This window comes from Chiloscyllium punctatum, chromosome 8 (genome assembly GCF_047496795.1).
Source record: "Chiloscyllium punctatum isolate Juve2018m chromosome 8, sChiPun1.3, whole genome shotgun sequence".
Taxonomy (NCBI): domain Eukaryota; kingdom Metazoa; phylum Chordata; class Chondrichthyes; order Orectolobiformes; family Hemiscylliidae; genus Chiloscyllium; species Chiloscyllium punctatum.
Genome location: NC_092746.1, coordinates 76,503,255 through 76,522,531, shown reverse-complemented (window position 1 = coordinate 76,522,531; position 19,277 = coordinate 76,503,255). Strand labels below are relative to the sequence as shown.

General features: G+C 42.7%; 1 protein-coding gene across 2 annotated transcripts in view; it reads right to left on the bottom strand.

The window, feature by feature from the left end:
* The window catches only part of fam171a1 (family with sequence similarity 171 member A1), a 193,139-nt gene extending 192,605 nt beyond the window's left edge, over positions 1-534 (bottom strand). Inside the window, exon 1 of one of the 2 annotated variants that reach the window (XM_072575825.1) lies at positions 273-534. In XM_072575825.1, coding sequence (XP_072431926.1) covers positions 273-375 — 103 coding nt within the window. In that variant the 5' untranslated portion in view covers positions 376-534. The remainder of the gene's footprint in view (positions 1-272) is intronic. The other variant, XM_072575824.1, reaches the window with a different exon arrangement.
* Positions 535-19,277: the final 18,743 nt, after the last annotated feature.

Sequence of the window (19,277 nt, the reverse complement as noted above, 5' to 3'; positions counted from 1 at the left end):
TCTACAATTTTGTGCCGCAACTTTTAATTTTAAAAAAATCATATTTTCACGGCGGGTGGGGGTAAACAGCTAATTCCGAACCCTTGTGAAAATTTAACGATTGCTAAGAAGCCCCTAAAAAAGCAGAGGGTAAACGATGCTTATTGTTCCCATCTCCTGCTCTCAGGGCTGTTTTTTTTGTTTTAAAAAAATGACAGAAAAAAGATTGACCGAACCCACTGGGGGGAATAAAAACACAAGACAGTTCTTTCCCTCTCCGTGCCACCACTTACCTTGTGCACGCTGATCGCGTAAGGTTTTAGTGACCGCTTTCCACACATTACAGCCCAGTAAGCAGAGTAGGAGAGCGGCGGACCGGGAGAACTGGCTCATCATTTACTGAATCGCTCAGAGAAAGGAGACGGACGCCAGCACCAGTCCCACCAAGAGGCCGTCCATATTCAACGTTGTCCCGCCGCTGCTGCTGTTACCCCGCGCTCTGCATCTCCAGCTGCACCCTGCACTGAGCTCCAGCCTCAGCTCGATTCAAAAACCAGCCTCCCCTCAGCGTTTTAACCCTCTCCCACCCAACCCCATCCGCCTTCCCCAAAAGCACCCGAGAGGCGCGGTCAGGCGCTGCGACTTGTGCTGTGGCGCCATCCGCCGCCCACCACCCACTCTGCACTTTCTCAGCACAAGACATGGGCACACTGTGACCCCAGCTCCTTCATCCTCAGTGATGCCGCCACTGCCGGGGGGACCTGTCTGTTACCAGGGCATCGTATAGGAGACCACTTGGCCCATGCTGCCTTTGAAGGACAGTTAATCGTGCACGTAGAAAGGTGGAGGGTCAGCCTTCGAGTACATTTCAGGCAAAAAACGATAGATTTGTGATGAGCAGTGGCGTAGAGTGTTATGGGATTGGAGTAAAAGGGCTTAAAGTGTTTGACCTACTGCTGTTTCCATATTCTTGAAATAACTCCACCAGAGGCCAATGTGCTGTCACCCTTTATTTACAGGTGGAGAGCCATTGACGTTGATTCAGCTCTCTGCTCCCAGACTGAACAGGATGTCTGATACTCCTGTTATTTGTCAGTCAGGGCTTCCCAATAGGTCCAGATTAACAGCCCCAATCAGGGAACTCATATTCTATGAGGTCCACCTGACTGACCTCTTTGCAATCCTTCTTTGCAATTCCTCCCCTTCTTTGTCTGTAGACATAAGCTGGTACTCTTTCTTGTAGCTCTTCCTGCTGCGTTTTAGAATTAGGTTAGGTTCCTCCAACTCTGCCTCTGATACAGGCAATGTGTAATGGTCAGTGTCACAGTGTAACAGTGTGTAACGGGCAGTGTAATGGTGTGTAACAGTGTGTAACACACAATAGCTCACCTCTTGTGCCCAGACTGTCTTGGAGGAAAGTCATTCTCTCCTTCAGGCAGCAAAGAAGTTGAGGTGGTGACCGTGTTCATTTCAATTTCCTAAGTATCTTCATCACTTGACAGAGATGGAGAGCCCGTAGATTCTGTAATAGTCAGAAAGGCTGTCAAGAAGTCGGGCACATTTTGCTCCTGTACTGTTTGTGAGTTTGCAGCTTTGATATGGTCCATGTGCTTGATCAGGACTGTCGCACATACCTAAACTTTATACGTCACTGAACTTGACCTCATAATCAACCATATTACCTAAGCAGGGCCATTCCCATGGTTCCTAACTAAGTCTTGCCCCTTGAAGTAAACTGACACTCCTGCTTAGCGGAGTCTTGTGTCCGGCATTCACGTTTCTGCTACCGTTTCAGCTTACGCCCACCCCCACCCCCAGGTCCGGAAGATCAGGTTTATGCAGCTGCGGAATCTTTTCCCTGTTAGCAACCCTGCTGGAGCTATCTCTAGAACTGCATGAGAGGTAGTCCTATAATCAGACAGGAACCGGGACAGCTTTGTATTTAGTGAAGGTCCAGGCTGTTTCTTTAAGTCTGGCTTCAAAGTTTGGACTACTCTTTCTGCCAGGGCACTGGATGATAGATAGTACAGAGCTGTCTTGTATGTCGAATACCATTCGATTTTAGGAAACACACAAATTTCCTGCTAGTAAATGATGGCTTATTATATGTGACCAATACCTTTGGGAGTCCATATATTCAAAAGATGTGTACTGTTTTTCTCTTGTTGTTCCCATATTTGATGAATGAAACCGTGCATGTCTAGCCACTTTGAGCAAGCGTCTACGATGACTCAGAACATTGAGCCCATTAAAAGACCTGCATACTCCAGAGTCCAGGGTTTACATGGCTATTCCCACAAATGGGGAGCTGCTGGTGGTAATGTTTATCCTTGTTGGCACTCTGGACATTGTCCCACCATTATGTCTACATTCAATCCTGGCCACGAGACATAAATACTTGCTAACATCTTCATTTTGGAAACACCTGGATGATCTTGGTAGAGTTCAGTTAATATCTGGCAGCACCCTTTGCTCGGGACCTTCATTTATGCTCCCCATAATAATGTTATCCTCTACCGTGATCAAGTCTCTCCGGGTCCAAAAAGGTTTTCGTTCTGGTTGTGGCAGCCCTTTGGTTTCCTCCATCACCACCAGCTGTTTCAATTTTGTCAGGACCAGATCGTTCTCCATCCAAAATCTGATGCTAGATTACCAACAGTGTGGTAACAGGCTCTTTGGCCCAAAAAGTCCACACCAACCCTCTGAAGAATAATCCACCCAGACCCATTTCCCTCTGAGTAATAGACCTAACACAATGGGCAATTTAACATGGCTAGTTCACCTGATCTGCACTCCTTTGGAGGAAACCCATACAGACAAGGGACGACCATGCAAACTCCACACAGAGAGTCGCCCGAGGCTGGAATTGAACCCAGGTCCCTGGCGCTGTGAGGCAGCAGTGCTCACCACTGGGTCATGGTGCCACCCCAAAATGATTAAATATAGCATACCTCAAACAAGCTGCAGCATAACAATTATCCACACAAGTGGCAGTGGTGGGATTGTCAGCTGTGACAGAAAGTGTATCCAGAAAGTGTTTCCTGAAGAAGGGCTTATTCTCTTGCTCCTTTTATGCTGCCTGACCTGCTGCACTTTTCCAGCAACACTTTTCCTGCTCTGATCTCCAGCATCTGCAGTCCTCACTTTCTCCCAGAAAATTTAATATCAATAGAGAACCTTCCAATGGCAGTATATCTGCCAGCAGGGGGTGGCTCAATACCTCTGCATTGGTCCAAAATGGTTTTGGTTTTGGTTGTGACAGCACTATGGCTTCCCCCATCGCCACCAGCTGGTGTTCCAACTTGTAAGTTTTATGCATTTCGTATTAGAACCCACCGCTGAATTTGGCCTGAAACTACGGGCGGCCTTGCTTTGTCCTCTTTAAGTAAACCTAGGAAGGGTTTGTGGTCTATTATTATTACAAATATATGTCTGTAAAATGTATTAGTAGAACTTCCTGACTTCTAATATGACCACCAAACCTTCCTTCTATATCTGGGTGAACTTACACTCTGCATTAGTTGAAGTCCTGGATGCGTACACTATTGGGTGTTCCTCTCCAGTGGGCCATCTACAAGCTAATACCACTCCAATGCCATATGGAGAAGCATCGCATTTCAATACCAAATCTTGTTTGGTATTATATCATGCCAAAGCCTTACAAGATGACAGCTGTTTCTTCACTTCCCTGAAAGCTATGGCTTGGCTATGCAACCATTTTCAAGGCTGACCCTTTTTTAAGAATTGATGCAATGTGCCAGGAGGAACACTAGGTTACGTTTGAATGTTCTGTAATAAATCACCAGCCCAAAGAAAGACCTAAGCTTCGATGCAAATATGAGAGGTGGGGCACTTTATCCTCACTTTATCTTCCAATAAGTGTAACCCAGTCTAGTTGACTCTGTAGCCCAAGCAGATCACTTGGGGTGCCTGGAACATACATTCTTCCCTTCTCAGGCATACGCCCACCTGGAAAAAATGATTAAGGGCTATGTCCAAGTTTTTAAAATACTCCATATTCATCTTCCCTGTTATTCGCGCATCATCTCGATAAATGGTGACCATAGGTAGACCTTGTAAAATCTTCTCCATTGTCTGCTGAAACATTGCACAGGCTAATGGTGCCACAAATGGCAGTCTCATATATTGGTATATATGCCCGAAATGTTGATTCTACTGCTCCTTTGATGCTGCCTGACCTGCTGTGCTTTTCCAGCAACACATTTTTCAGCTCTGATCTCTAGCATCTGCAGTCCTCACTTTCTCCACAAACCATTTTGGGTATTATTTGTAGCATTCTTCTGGGAATCCTCATCTAACTACAATGCAAGTAAGTCTGGCTCATGCCCAGCTCCATGAAGGACAGTCCCCCTGCCAGCTTTACATAGAAATCCTCGATGTGAGGCTCCATAATCATTGGGCTCCATAATCGGTGTGACCGGTGCTGCCCATTCTGGAAACTGCATGGGTTTGTTGATTCCTTCACTTCCCAACCTTCTGATGTTTTTGCCCATAAAGCAAATGGCACTGGGCGGGCCTTGCATAATCATGGAATTGCGTCCTAGCTAATATGCAAGGTGGCCTTGGCTCCTTTGATAGTCGCTAGACCTTCCTGCAAAACCTCCTGGCATTTAATCAGATCTTCACTCAGGCAGCTAATTTCTAATAAAAAAAAGTTGAGCTAATCAAGGTGAATCTTTCTTAACCAATATCCCATTAGGCTTGGGCCCAAGGCTTTTATTACAATCAGTGGTAACTGAGCCAGTTGCTTCTCATAAGAGACCTGAACTGAAGTTGTGCCCTTAATCTGTAAAGGATCCCTGGCATAGGTTTTCAGTCTAGCCGAGGTCTTGTGCAAACTTAAGGGTTGAAGTCCAGAGTGAATTTTACTAGATAGGTTCTGTGATCACTGAAACCGCCATGCTCTTATTGACCTCCATTAGACCTGGGTGACCATTAATGAGATGTTTAGTTTGATTAGTTCTGATTTGTTTCTAAGCAATTTAATGTTTCAAACCAGATATAGTGGTCTTTCCAGGGTGTGCATTCTTCTGGATACCTGCTTATGAGTTCTCTTGCTCAATAGACCTAATGGGACCCTTTTGCTCTCTCGAGTCTGTATACCAGCAGCAACTACAATGGCTTGCCAGCCTGGATCCTGAAGAAAACTTTAACCTTTTGATCAAGGCTTGGCTTTGTTTTGGGGTTTTGCTGACTTTGAGTCCCTTTATTCAGGATAAGTCATGATTGAACCGAAGCAATTGCCTTCAAATGATGTTCCCTGAATTCAGTCGGACTGGTGAGGGTGTTCTCTTATACTAGAATACCCTGCAACTCATATGCTCCACTTGCTGCATTTTCTAATGATAGCTAGTTTGAAGACTAGTTGGGTTTCAGCTATTAGGCACTTTTGTGTGGTTACATCACTAATCCCACATACCAAACGGTCTCTCAGCATCTCATTAAAGGTTAAACCAAAGTCACATACCTCTGCCAGTCATCTTAACTTAGTCAAAAGTCCCAATAAAGATTCTCCTGATTCTTGACCTGCTATGTAAAAATAATAGCATCTCAGAATTTGAGGAATCTTGGATTTAGTTAAGGTAATATTCCTTAACTAAATGTATCAACTCTTGAAAGATTTTAGTATCTGGTGTCTCAGGGAATGTTAGGCTCCTAATAACTGAAAAAGCTGCAGGCTACAAGCTGTCAAGAGAACTACTCATTGCTTTTTATCTACCTAATTTCTTTTTGCCTGGAAAAAAAACACATTCTTTCCACATACTGGGCTCAGTCTTCTTCAACATCAGGACTGAATGAGTTGAGCTTCCCAAATAATGGCGTGATGCCCAAAATGCTTACCCCAACTCAAGGACAACTGTTGTGAGCACATTTTTTTAGGAGCCTGCTTTTCTCTCGTCACCACTGAGATAAGTCTGCAGAGGTCAGTGTCCTATCCCCCAATCACCCTTTATTTACACATGGAGATTCCATGACACTGATCTAGCTCTCAGAGTGAATGAACCCCTGACAGTCCTGTTTTTTTTTCCACTTTTTTTTCTACTTTTTAAAAAATTTGAACAGAATGTCTGAGCCTCCTGTTTAATTTTTTTTCTTCTTTTCCCTTTTTCACACTACCGTCTGACAGCATTAGTGCTTATCTTTCCCCAGCACCCATGTTGCGTGTGTGCAGGTTTTGGACACAGTGAGAAACAACAAGTGTGTAAATATTTATTTATATCCCACCACCAGGAAGAAAGGAAATACCTGAGTAGCCAGTGACAATCAGTGCCCTTCTCAAAGGACAACGCTGTGTGAGACAGTCCTGTTTATTTTTTTTTATTTTTGAGAGGCCTTGACACTGATCCAGCTCCCTCAGAGCCAGCTCTCAAAACCACCTGTTTATTATATTTTCTTTTTTTATTACTCCTCCACTACCACCTGACTGCTTATTTTTTTTCCCAGCACCCATGTTATATGTGTGCAGGTGTGAAACACAGTGAAAGATGCAAGGTGCACGAATCTTTATTCAGTTTCCACCACCAGAAAGAAAAAAAACACCCAAGTGGCCAGTGACAATCAGTGCCTTTATCAAAGGGCAATGCTGTGTGAGACAGTCCTGTTTATTTTTTTTCTCTTTAAGCAGTTGGTGCTTGAACTAATCCCACAGAGGCCGGTATCCCATTATCAAGTCACTTTTCATTGACACATGGAGTGTCCGTGACACGATCCAGCTTCTTCAGAGCCAGCTCTGAGTGAACAGGACCTCTGACACTCCTGTTCTTTTTTTTAGTGAACAGGATGCCTGACATTCGTGTTTATTTTTCCTTTTTTTCTTTTTTTTCCATAACCCCACACTACCGCCTAACTGTGGTAGTGCTTATGTTTTCCCCAGCACCCATGATGTGTGTGTGCAGGTATGATACACAGTGAAAGACACAAGGTGCATGAATCTTTATTCAGTTTCCACCACCAGGAAGAAAATAAACACCTGAGTAGCCAGTGATAATCAGTGCCCTTCTCATCCCCTGTTTTTTTTTTCTTTCTTTTCTTTTTTGTCTCTTTTTCATCCCAAGTTGCGTGTGTGCAGGTGTCGGACATAGTGAGAAGCAACAAGTGTGTAAATCTTTATTTATATCCCACCAGCAGGAAGAAAGGAAACACCTGAGTAGCCAGTGACAATCAGTGCCCTTCTCAAAGGACAACGCTGTGTGAGACAGTCCTGTTTATATCTGTCAGCTAGGGCTCCCTGATTAGACCAGGTCAACAGCCCCAATCATATACTGTGAGGTCCACCTGGCTGATCTTGCTGCAATCATTACAGTGCCTGCTGTGGCTTTCCTAATCACAAGATTTCCCAAAGAAAGTGTTAGAAATTATGGAAAGAGACTTGAAATACATTAACAACAATCTACTACAACCTCTACCATCTCGAAGAGTTGCAGGTCCATGGGAACATCACTGCTCGCAAGTTTTCTATTCTGACGTGTAACTGTATCACTATTGCTTTCCTGTCACTGGATGAATATCCTAAAATTGACTTCCTGATGCCATTGTGGTAGTCTCTACATCACAGGGACTGCAATAGTTCAAGAGGTGGATCACCACTTTCTCAATAATCATTAGAGATGAACAATAAATGATGGACATCCTAAAAATTAATACTTGTTTAAAAAAGAACCTGTGCAGAGGTATAGCAAGATAGCAAGACAGTGACAGCATAGAAATCAGAAATTAAATTCATTTAAAAAAACATTTAAAAATCCAGAATTCAACTTTCAAGTATCAGTATAAGAAAAATGAAGAGACCCCAACAAAGTAGAAATCCTTTATCTGGATCCAAATATTGACATGTCACGAGTCATAGAAATGAAACAATACCTTTATGGTAGAGGTGTGTTACTGACTGTACAAGATGTTCGGTTTGTTCTGGCTATATGCATTTTGAGTTGCACACTGCAACCTGCAGTTATGGAAAATGATGACTGACAAGGAATGTCTCCCATTTTACCACCTGCCATTGGTATGTGTGAGAAGGATTTGCAGGTTGATGCATAATCTGATGTATTATGAATAGACCTCCCTACACCATCAGGATCTGAGGTTGGACTCAAATCTGTGCTTCTGGCTCAAAGGCAGGAAGGCTGCCTACAAGACTTCTGTGATCCATTTGAACATATAAATTTGGTTCAGGATTTGGCCATTCAGCCATGTGAGCCTTGTCTGCCAATCAGTAAGATCATAGCTGATCTGACAGTGGCCTCAACTTCAAATTCCACTCTCACCCTGCCCAAAACCTCTCACTGTCTTGTTAGTCCATCTACTTCTGACTTTAGAACATATAATGACCTTGCCTCTACCACTCTCTAGGGAAGAGAGTTCCAAATGCTCAGAGATAAAAATATCATAATTTCCATCTTAAATGGGAGGCCGCTTATTTTTAATCCATGTGCCCCAGTTCTTGGTCTCCTTTCAAAACCCATCAGAATCTGATATGTTTCAATAAGATCACCTCTCATTCTTCTAGATGCCAAATGAAGATCTTATGCCTGAAACATCGACTCTCCTGCTCCTTGGATGCTGCCAGACTGGCTGTGCGTTTCCAGCACCACACTCTTTGACTCTGATCTCCAGCATCTGCAGTCCTCACTTTCTCCTGGATACTCAGAAAGCCTATCTACACTTTTCTCATAAGGTAACTCCTCTCATCCCCAGATATCAATCACGTGCACCTTCTCTGAACTGATCCAAATCCATTTGTATTTTTTCTTAAATTAGATTTAAACTGTACACAGCTGATATGGTCCCACCAAGGTCCTGTACAATTGTAGCAAAACCTCCCCACACATATATTCCACGCATAAACATTTCTGTTCCATTTGTCTTCTAATCACTTGCTGAACCTATATATTGCCTTTAATGATTCATGTACCAGGATACCCAGGTCCCTCTGTATCCCAGAGTTCTGCAATCTCTCTTCAAATAAATGCACAACCACCTGATGAAGAAGCAGCACTTTGAAAGCTAGTGATTCCAAATAAACCTGTTGGACTTTAACCTGGTGTTGTGTGATTTTTAACTTTGTCCACCCCAGTCCAACACCAGCACTTCCAATTCAAACAAATAATATGGTTTTTTTTATTTTTCAAAATAGACAAGTTCACACTTACCCACATTATAATCCATCTGCCAAATGTTTGCTCACTCACTTGGACTTCCAATGTTCCTTCACAGTGTTTTTACATCCTCATTCCAACATGTTTTACTTATCTTTGTGTCATCAGCAAATTTAGCAACCATGTACTCAGTCCCTTCATCTAAATCACTGAGTAAAATTGTAAATAGTTGAGCCCCCAGCATTCATCTTGTCAACTTGAAAATGACACATTTATGCCTCTTGTCTTTTTTTTCGATAGCCAATCAACTCTGTATGCAAGCTAAAACATTACCCTGCACCTCACCTTTTATATGGCACCTTATCAAGTGCCATCAAAAACCCAAGTACTTTGCATCCACAGTTCCCCTTTATTCACATTGTTCATTACTTCCTCAAAGAATTCTAATAAATTACTCAAACATGATTTCCCTTTCACTGTAGACTCTACCCTATTGTGTTGAGATTTTCCAGATGTCATGCTGTAATCTCTTCAGTAATAAATTCCAGCATTTTTCCCATGACAGACATTAGGCAAACAGATCAGACATCTTATCCTTTCTGTTTCCTACCTCTTGAACATTTGCTTCTTTCCAATCTGATGGGATCTTTCCAGAATTATGGGGACTGTGGGGAAAATTAAATCTAGTGTGCATACTATCTCAGCAGTTACCTCTTTTAAGAACCTCAGGTGACTTGTTAGTTCAAATTATTTTCTCAGTACCTCTTCCCTGTTGAATGTGATGTTTTAAGTTCTTTCTTTCGTATTACGACATGATTTCCAATTGTTTTTGCAATGGTAATGCTATTTCTAAACCTGCTTTAAGGTTGAATCTAATGCCAAAAATGACCAGTGACCAATAGTGATGGACAGTCAAGAATATGGGTATTACTTTGGATGAGCAGTATTGTTCTTTTTCAAAGCAACTTAAATACAGAAAGCTCAAAAGCAAAGGTTATGAAGTGACAGTAGCTGCTTTACTTGGAATCCAATGAAAAGATTGAATTCAGATGGAGTAATGTGTAAACGTGATCATTTTGACAGGGAAAAAGAACCCCTAAAGTTTTGGAGGATTAAGTGATTGAAAGGACACCTCAGATTCTTGTGCCTAGTGAAAAGACAATTAATTATTTCAATTCTTCCTGAATGTGGTTTGAAGCTGAGGAAGGAATATAACAGGATAGTGGTGATGTTGTGAAACTTCAACGTCTGATTAAACAAGTCACAAAACAATGATAGAACATTCTGGAGTGGCTCCTGACAATAACACTTTATCATTCCAACAATAACATTGCTTTACCTGATTCATTTAACAGATTCTTTTTATGCAACAATAGGAACTTTCCGGTTTCAATGGAGTTACGAGGGAAGTATTAACTCTTTAACACATGTTTTCCAGGCCAGTGTAAGAATATTGCTACAGAATGAAATAATTGAACTAGTAGAGGCAAAATTGACATGAGGAAAACTGTTTTTAACACAGTGAGTTATTAGGATCTAAGTATACTGCCTGGCAGTGTGGTGGAGGCAGGCTCAATAGAGGCTTTCAAAAGGGAATTAGAGTGTTATCTGAAAAGAAAGAATGTGCACCTTTACCGGGAGAAGACAGGGAATGGTACTCGATGAGTTGTTCATTCAAAGTAGTTACAATGAGCTAAATGCTCTCCTTATGCACCGTAAGAAAATCTGTGGTTTCTTGATATTGAAAGCTGTTTGGAGAGACTCAGAGAGTCAAGGAATGTGGGGAGCAGGTGGGCAAGTGGAGTTTAGTCATATGGCCTACTCCTGCTCTGATTTGTTTTGTTCTTGTGATATTGATGATTTGTGGAGGCCCCTCCTCTGGTTAGTTGTTTTATTGATCACCACCATTCATGGTTGGATATGACAGAATTGTAGAGTGCTAATCTGATCAGTTGTGTGTGGAATCACTTTGTTCTATCAGTCAGATTGTATTTCCTCTATTCAGTATGTAATACTGTGTTGTAACTTCACAAAGTTGATAGCTTATTCTTAGGCCAGCCTGGTGCTGCTCCTGGCACATCCTCCTATACTTCTTATTGAATCAGAGTTGATCCACTGGTTTGATGGATCAAAGCTCTCTTTGACGAAGGCCTGATGGGAATGCATTGCCAGTGGCTGACCAGCTCTGAAATTCTTTACCTCACTATGACTCCATAGTGAGAGGAACTGACCGGGGTTTTTGTGACAGCAGGCGGCACTTAAGGATGGTGTGTTACCTTCCTGGTGACAGGGTTTAAAGACATCACAGACAGAGTGCAGGAAATCCTCAAGGACGAAGGTGAAGAGCCAGAGGTGGTGGTACATGTCGGCACAAATGATGTCGGGAAGAAGAGGAGGAACATACTACAGCGGGACTTTGGAGAACTAGGAAGAAGGCTGAAAAGCAGGACGTCCAGGGTGGTTATCTCCGGTTTGCTTCAAGTTCCTCGGGCTGGTGAGGCCAGAAACAGGGAGATAATGGACTTGAACGTGTGGCTGGGGAACTGGTGCAGGAAGCAAGGATTTAAATTCTTGGATAACTGGGGTATATTTTGTGGTAAGCATAAATTATACAAGAGAGACGGTTTGCACCTTAATAGGTTAGGGACCAGCATTCTGGCAGGCAGATTTGCTACTGCAACACAGCTATGTTTAAACTAAGTAGCGGGGGAGGGGGTGGACAAACTGGATGTTTAAGAAGGAAATTGAAGTGAAAGTTAGAACAAGGGAAGTCAAGAAAGACAACTGTATCAATGAGGCAGACAACTCAAAAAGGGATCATGCTGTAAGGTTCAGTGAAATAGGAGTTGATGGGAAGGGTGAGGGCAGTAACAAATTAAAAATACTATACATGAATGCACGAAGCATTAGAAATAAGATAGATGAGCTTGAGGCTCTTTTGGAAATTGGCAGATACGATATTGTGGGGATAACTGAGACTTGGCTTCAAGTGGACAGGGCCTGGGAAATGAATATTCAAGGCTACACGTGCTATCGTAAGGACAGACTGATGGGCAGAGGGGGTGGGGTGGCCATGTTGGTGAGGGATGATATTCAGTCCCTTGCACGGGGGGACCTAGAATCAGGGGATGTAGAGTCAGTGTGGATAGAGCTGAGATATTCTAAGGGTACAAAAACCCTCTTAGGAGTTATCTGCAGACCCCAAACAGTAGTCTGGATGTCGGATGTAAGTTGAATCAGGAGCTGAAATTGGCCTGTCGCAAAGATGTTACTACAGTTGTTATGGGTGATTTCAACATATAGGTAGATTGGGAGAATCAGGATGGTATTGGAGCTCAAGAAAGAGACTTTGTGGACTGCCTCCGAGATGGATTCTTAGAACAGCTGGTGCTGGAGCCCACCAGGGAAAAGGCAATTCTGGATCTGGTATTGTGCAATGAACCAGAATTGATCGGGTACCTCGAAGTGAAGGAGCCATTGGGAAGTAGTGACCATAATACAATAAGCTTCAATCTGCAATTTGAGAGGGAGAAGGTACAATCGGAAGTGACAATATTTCTGTTGAATAAAGGGAACTATGGAGCTATGAGGGAGGAGCTGGCCAAAGTTCAATGGTGTAATACCTTAGCAGGGATGATAGTGGAGGAACAATGGCGGATATTTCTGTGTAAAATGCAGAAGATGCAGGATCAGTTCATTCCAAAAAGGAAGAAAGATCCTAGGAGGAGGCATGGGTGGCCGTGGCTGACGAGGGAAGTTAAGGAACATATAAGTTAAAAGAGAAAAAGTATAACATAGCAAAGATAAGTGGGAAAATGGAGGACTGGGAAGCTTTTAAAGAACAACAGAAGATTACAAAGAAGGTTGAAGATTGCGAAGTCCCCGGGGCCTGATGGTCTACATCCTAGGGTACTGAAGGAGGTGGCTCGAGAAATCGTGGATGCGTTGGTAATTATTTTCCAGAGTTCGATAGATTTGGGATCAGTTCCTGCGGATTGGAGGGTGGCTAATGTTGTACCACTTTTTAAGAAAGGTGGGAGAGAGAAAATAGGAAATTATAGACCGGTTAGTCTGACCTCAGTGGTGGGAAAGATGCTGGAGTCTATTATAAAGGATGAAATTACGACACATCTGGATAGTAGTAACAGGACAGGTCAGATTCAGCATAGATTTATGAAGGGGAAATCACGCTTGACTAATCTTCTGGAATTTTTTGAGGATGTAACTGAAGATGGTCGAGGGAGATCCAGTAGATGTAGTGTACCTGGACTTTCAGAAAGATTTTGATAAAGTACCCACATAGGAGGTTAGTGAGCAAATTAGGGTGCATGGTATTGGGGGCAAAGTACTAACTTGGATTGAAAGTTGGTTGGCTGATAGGAAACAAAGAGTAGTGATCAACGGCTCCATTTCGGAATGGCAGGCAGTGACCAGTGGGATACCGCAGGGATCAGTACTGGGACCGTAGCTTTTTACAATATATGTTAATGATATAGAAGATGGTATTAGCAATAACATTAGCAAATTTGCTAATGATACTAAGCTGGGTGGCAGGGTGAAATGTGATGAGGATATTAGGAGATTACAAGGTGACCTGGACAAGTTAGGTGAGTGGTCAGATGCATGGCAGATGCAGTTTAATGTGGATAAATGGATGGTTATCCACTTTGGTGGCAAGAACAGGAAGGCAGATTACTATCTAAATGTAATCAATTTAGGTAAAGGGGCAATACAGAGAGATCTGGGTGTTCTTGTACACCAGTCAATGAAGGTAAGCATGCAGGTACAGCAGGTAGTGCAGAAGGCTAATAGCATGCTGGCCTTCATAACAAGAGGGATTGAGTATAGAAGCAAAGAGGTTCTTCTGCAGCTGTACAGGACCCTGGTGAGACCACACCTGGAGTACTGTGTGCTGTTCTGGTCTCCAAATTTGAGGAAAGACATTCTGGCTATTGAGGGAGTGCAGCGTAGGTTCACAAGGTCAATTCCTGGAATGGCGGGCTTACCTTACACTGAAAGACTGGAGCGACTGGGCTTGTATACTCTTGAGTTTAGAAGACTGAGAGGGGATCTGATTGAGACATATAAGATTACTAAAGGCTTGGACACTCTGGAGGCAGGAAACATGTTTCCGCTGATGGGTGAGTGCCGAACCAGAGGACACAGCTTAAAAATATGGGGTAGACCATTTAGGACAGAGGTGAGGAGAAACTTCTTCACCCAGGGAGTGGTGGCTGTGTGGAATGCTCTGCCCCAGAGGGCAGTGGAGGCCCAGTCTCTGGATTCATTTAAGAAAGAGTTGGATCGAGCTCTCAATGATTGTGGAATCAAGGGTTATAGAGATAAGGCAGGAACAGGATACTGATTAAGGATGATCAGCCATGATCATATTGAATGGTGGTGCAGGCTTTTAGGGCAGAATGGCCTACTCCTGCACCTATTGTCTATTGAAATACGCAGAGAAAAAATGAGGCACGAAGGTAAACTGGCCAAAAATATAAAGGAGGATAGTAAAAGTTTTTTTAGGTATGTGAAAGGCAAAAAAATGGTTAAGACTAAAATTGGGCCCTTGAAGACAGAAACAGGGGAATATATTACAGGGAACAAAGAAATGGCAGAAGAATTGAATTGGTACTTCAGATCTGTGTTCACTGGGGAAGACACAAGCAATCTCCCTGAGGTAACAGTGGCTGAAGGACCTGAATTTATATTTGCCAGGAATTGGTGTTGGAGAGACTGTTAGGTCTGAAGGTTGATAAGTGCCCAGGGCCTGATGGTCTATATCCCAGGGTACTGAGGGACGTGGCTCGAGAAATCGTGGATGCGTTGGTGATTATTTTTCAGAGGTCGATAGATTCAGGATCAGTTCCTGCGGATTGGAAGGTGGCTAATATTGTACCACTTTTTAAGAAAGATGGGAGAGAGAAAGCAGGAAATTATAGACCAGTTAGTCTGATCTCAGTGGTGGGAAAGATGCTGGAATCTATTATAAAGGATGAAATTACAACACATCTGGATAGTAGTAACAGGATAGGTCAGAGTCAGCATGGATTTATGAAGGGGAAATCATGCTTGACTAATCTTCTGGAATTTTTTGAGGATGTAACTCTGAAGATGGTCGAGGGAGATCCATTAGATGTAGTGTACCTGGACTTTCAGGAAGATTTTGATAAAGTACCCACATAGGAGGTTTGTGAGCAAAATTAGGGTGCATGGTGTTGGGGGCAAAGTACTAACTTGGATTGAAAGTTGCTTGGCTGATAGGAAACAAAGAGTAGTGATCAACGGCTCCATTTCGGAATGGCAGGCAGTGACCAGTGGGGTACCGCAGGGATCAGTACTGGGACCGCAGCTTTTAATAATATATGTTAATGATATAGAAGATGGTATTAGCAATAACATTAGCAAACTTGCTGATGATACTAAGCTGGGTGGCAGGGTGAAATGTGATGAGAATATTAGGAGATGACAGGGTGACCTGGACAGGTTAGGTGAGTGGTCAGATGCATGGCAGATGCAGTTTAATGTGGATAAATGTACGGTTATCCACTTTGGTGGCAAGAATAGGAAGGCAGATTACTACTTAAATGAAATCAATTTAGGTAAAGGGGCAGTGCAAAGAGATCTGGGTGTTCTTGTACACCAGTCAATGAAGGTAAGCATGCAAGTACAGCAGGTAGTGCAGAAGGCTAATAGCATGCTGGCCTTCATAACAAGAGGGATTGAGTATAGATGCAAAGAGGTTCTTCTGCAGCTGTACAGGGCCCTGGTGAGACCACACCTGGAGAACTGTGTGCTGTTCTGTTTTCCGCGTTTGAGGAAAGACATTGAGGGAGTGCAGCGTAGGTTCACGAGGTCAGTTCCTGGAATGACAGGACTACCTTACGCTGAAAGACTGGAGCGACTGGGCTTGTATACCCTTGAGTTTAGAAGACTGAGAGGGGATCTGATTGAGACATATAAGGTTATTAAAGGCTTGGACACTCTGGAGGCAGGAAACATGTTTCCGCTGATGGGTGAGTGCAAAACCAGAGGACACAGCTTAAAAATACGGGGTAGACCATTTAGGACAGAGATGAGGAGAAACCTCTTCACCCAGAGAGTGGCGGCTGTGTGGAATGCTCTGCCCCAGAGGGCAGTGGAGACCCAGTCTCTGGATTCATTTAAGAAAGAGTTGGATCGAGCTCTCAAGGATTGTGGAATCAAGGGTTATGGAGATAAGGCAGGAACAGGATACTGATTAAGGATGATCAGCCATGATCATATTGAATGGTGGTGCAGGCTTGAAGGGCAGAATGGCCTACTCCTGCACCCATTGTCTATTGTCTATTGTGTATTGTCTACTCAAGTATTAGATTGATGCCAATTTTTTTTCTATAATTTTATTTTATTAAAAACAGTACAGTGAAGTGTAAAGAGCAGAGAGTCTTGACAATTCATTTATAAGTTAAGTTGAATATGGCAGTGGTGGCAGTATGGGTGATGTATTGTTGCTGCAACATGTGGAAGCTGCTGGACATTAGTGTGATCTGTAATAAGTGTTTGCAGCTCAAGGTGCTTTATATCTGAGTTGAGGAGTTGGACTCTGAGCTGCTGATATTGCACCACATGGAGGAAGAGGAAAGTTACTTGGACACTGTGCCCAAAGAGTGGTCACACTCTTCAGATACTGTAATTCAGTACTGGTCTGTGATCAGGGTCAGGACGTGTGACTGCAGGTGAAGCAGGAATGATGGCCCACGGGTTTAAAATTGAGAAGCCACAGCTCCAGAAATTGTCCAACAGTTATGATGTTATTGCAAGCTGTGCAGACAAGAGCAGAACTGCAGGGACATGAGCTGACCACAGTTTCTTGGTACAGGGAGTCCTTCAAGTGGAGGAGGAAATAGGAGGGTGGTTGTGAAAGGGGAGCTATTATTCAACAGAAAAATATTGTTCTCTGCAGCTATGAGTGGGAGTTGTAAAGACTGTGTTGCCTGCCTATCACCAGGGTTAAGAATATCTCCTTAGAGCTGAAAAGAATTTAGAGAGGGAGAAGTGAGATCCAGCAGTTGTCCTCATTGAGACCAACATTTGTTGGACTAGAAAAGAGGTTTCATTGAAAGACATTGAATAGCTAGGAGCTAAATTAAACAGCAGAACCTTCACGGTAATCATCTCTGGATTACAACCTGGCATAAGGTTAATAGTGCATGGTTAAATGCATGGAACAAAGATTAGTGTGGGTGGAATGGGTTTTATTTCATGGGGCACTGGCACCAGTACAGGGGTGGAAGAAAGCTGGTCTGGTGGGATGGGCTTCACTTGAACCATGATGGGACCAGTATCCCGAAGAATCAAAAACTAGAGCTGTAGAGAGGGGTTTAAATTCACTGCAGGAGGAAGAGGCTTTGTGAGAAGAGATATATAAGCTTACAAAGCAGAAGGAGATGGCAGAATTACAGAGCAGCTATTTGTATAATGACACCCTAACTGGGAGAGGAAGGAATAGCACATACAAACATTTTTTAAAAAGCACTAAATAGGGCCAAAGGGATAAAAAATGGCAAAAAGACAGAATTAGTGGGTCTTTCCTTGGATGTGTGAATATTGAGAATAAAACAGATGAATTAACAGGACACATACAGGGTAGGACATAGTTATAAGGAGAACAAAGTTGGGATCTAAATATCCAGGGAAAAGCAAGTTTTCAAAAAGGCAGGCAGGAAAAAAGTTGGAAGGTAGCTTTGTTTAAATGGTATGAATTAATGCAATAACAAGAAATGATCTTCAATCAGATATAGAATCTATATGGGTGGAGGTAAGAAATAAAAAATGATAGGTATAGTCTATAGGTCCCCTAGCAACAGCTAAATGATGGGTCAGAAAATAAATCAGGAGATAATGAGTGTATATAACAAGAGAGTACATGAGATGGTCATTTTGTAAAGGATGCCATGAGAAAGAATTCATAAAGTATCTTTGGGACAGTTTCTAGAACAATATGTTGTGGATCCAACCAGTTTTCAGACTATTTTGGATTTGGGATGTATATTGAGGCAGATTGATGCAAAAACAGTGATCACAACATGATAAATGTTAACATCAGTTTGAGAGAGAGAAAGGTGGGTCCGAAACAACTGTGCTGAACTTAAAGAAGGAATGAGACAAAGCTGGCTGGATTGGATTGGGGAAGAGATTTAGCAGCAAAGGTAATTGGGGAAAAATGGAAGACTTTTAAGAAAATGATTCATGGCTTGCAGCAAAAATAAAATCTAGTGAGGAAGAAGTATTCTAGGAGGAGGATAGAACAACCATGGCTAACTAGGGAAGTTAAAGATAGTGTCAGATTAAAAGAATGTGGCAAAAATTGATGGTAGATCAGATTCCCTACAGTGTGGAAACAGGCCCTTTGGCCCAACAAGTTCACGCCGACCTTCTGAAGAGCAACCTACCCAGACCCACTCACCTAAATTTACCCCTAACTAATCCACCTAACACTAACGACAGTTTAGCATGGCCAATTCACCTAAACTGTACATCTTTGGACTGTGGGAGGAAACCAGAGCACATGGAGGAAACCCACACAGACACGGGAAGAACATGCAAACATCACACAGACAGTTACCCGAGGCGGGAATTGAACCCAGGCCCTGGTGCTGTGAGGCAGCAGTGCTAACAACTGAGTCACCATGCCACCCCTAAAGAGGATTGGGAAAGTTTTAAAAAGAAAACAAAGGCTAATAAAAGCAGAATAATAGCGAGGGAGAAAATAAATTTTGATGGTAGATTTGCAGGTGGACAAGATGGACACCAAGGGTTTCTTTAAACATATAAAAAGTAAGAGAGAAGCCAACATTAACATAGGCCCTGAAGAGAATGAGGCTGGGGAAATAATAATGGGAATTGGGAAATGGTAGAGAAGATGAATAAATATTTTGCATCAGTCTTTGCACTAGAAAACACTAAAATTGCATTCTAAAATTATTAAATATTCAAGGGACAAAAGCAAGAGAGGTAATAAATATGACAGCTCATGCTAGAGAAAAAACGAGTATTAGGGAACTAATGGGGTGAAAGACCAGTAAGTCCTCTGGACCTGATAGATACATCCCAGCATATTAAAGGAAGTAGCTACAGAGATATTAGGGGATGTACTGGTAGTAATCTTCCAGAAATCTTTAGATTCTGGAAAAGTTCCAG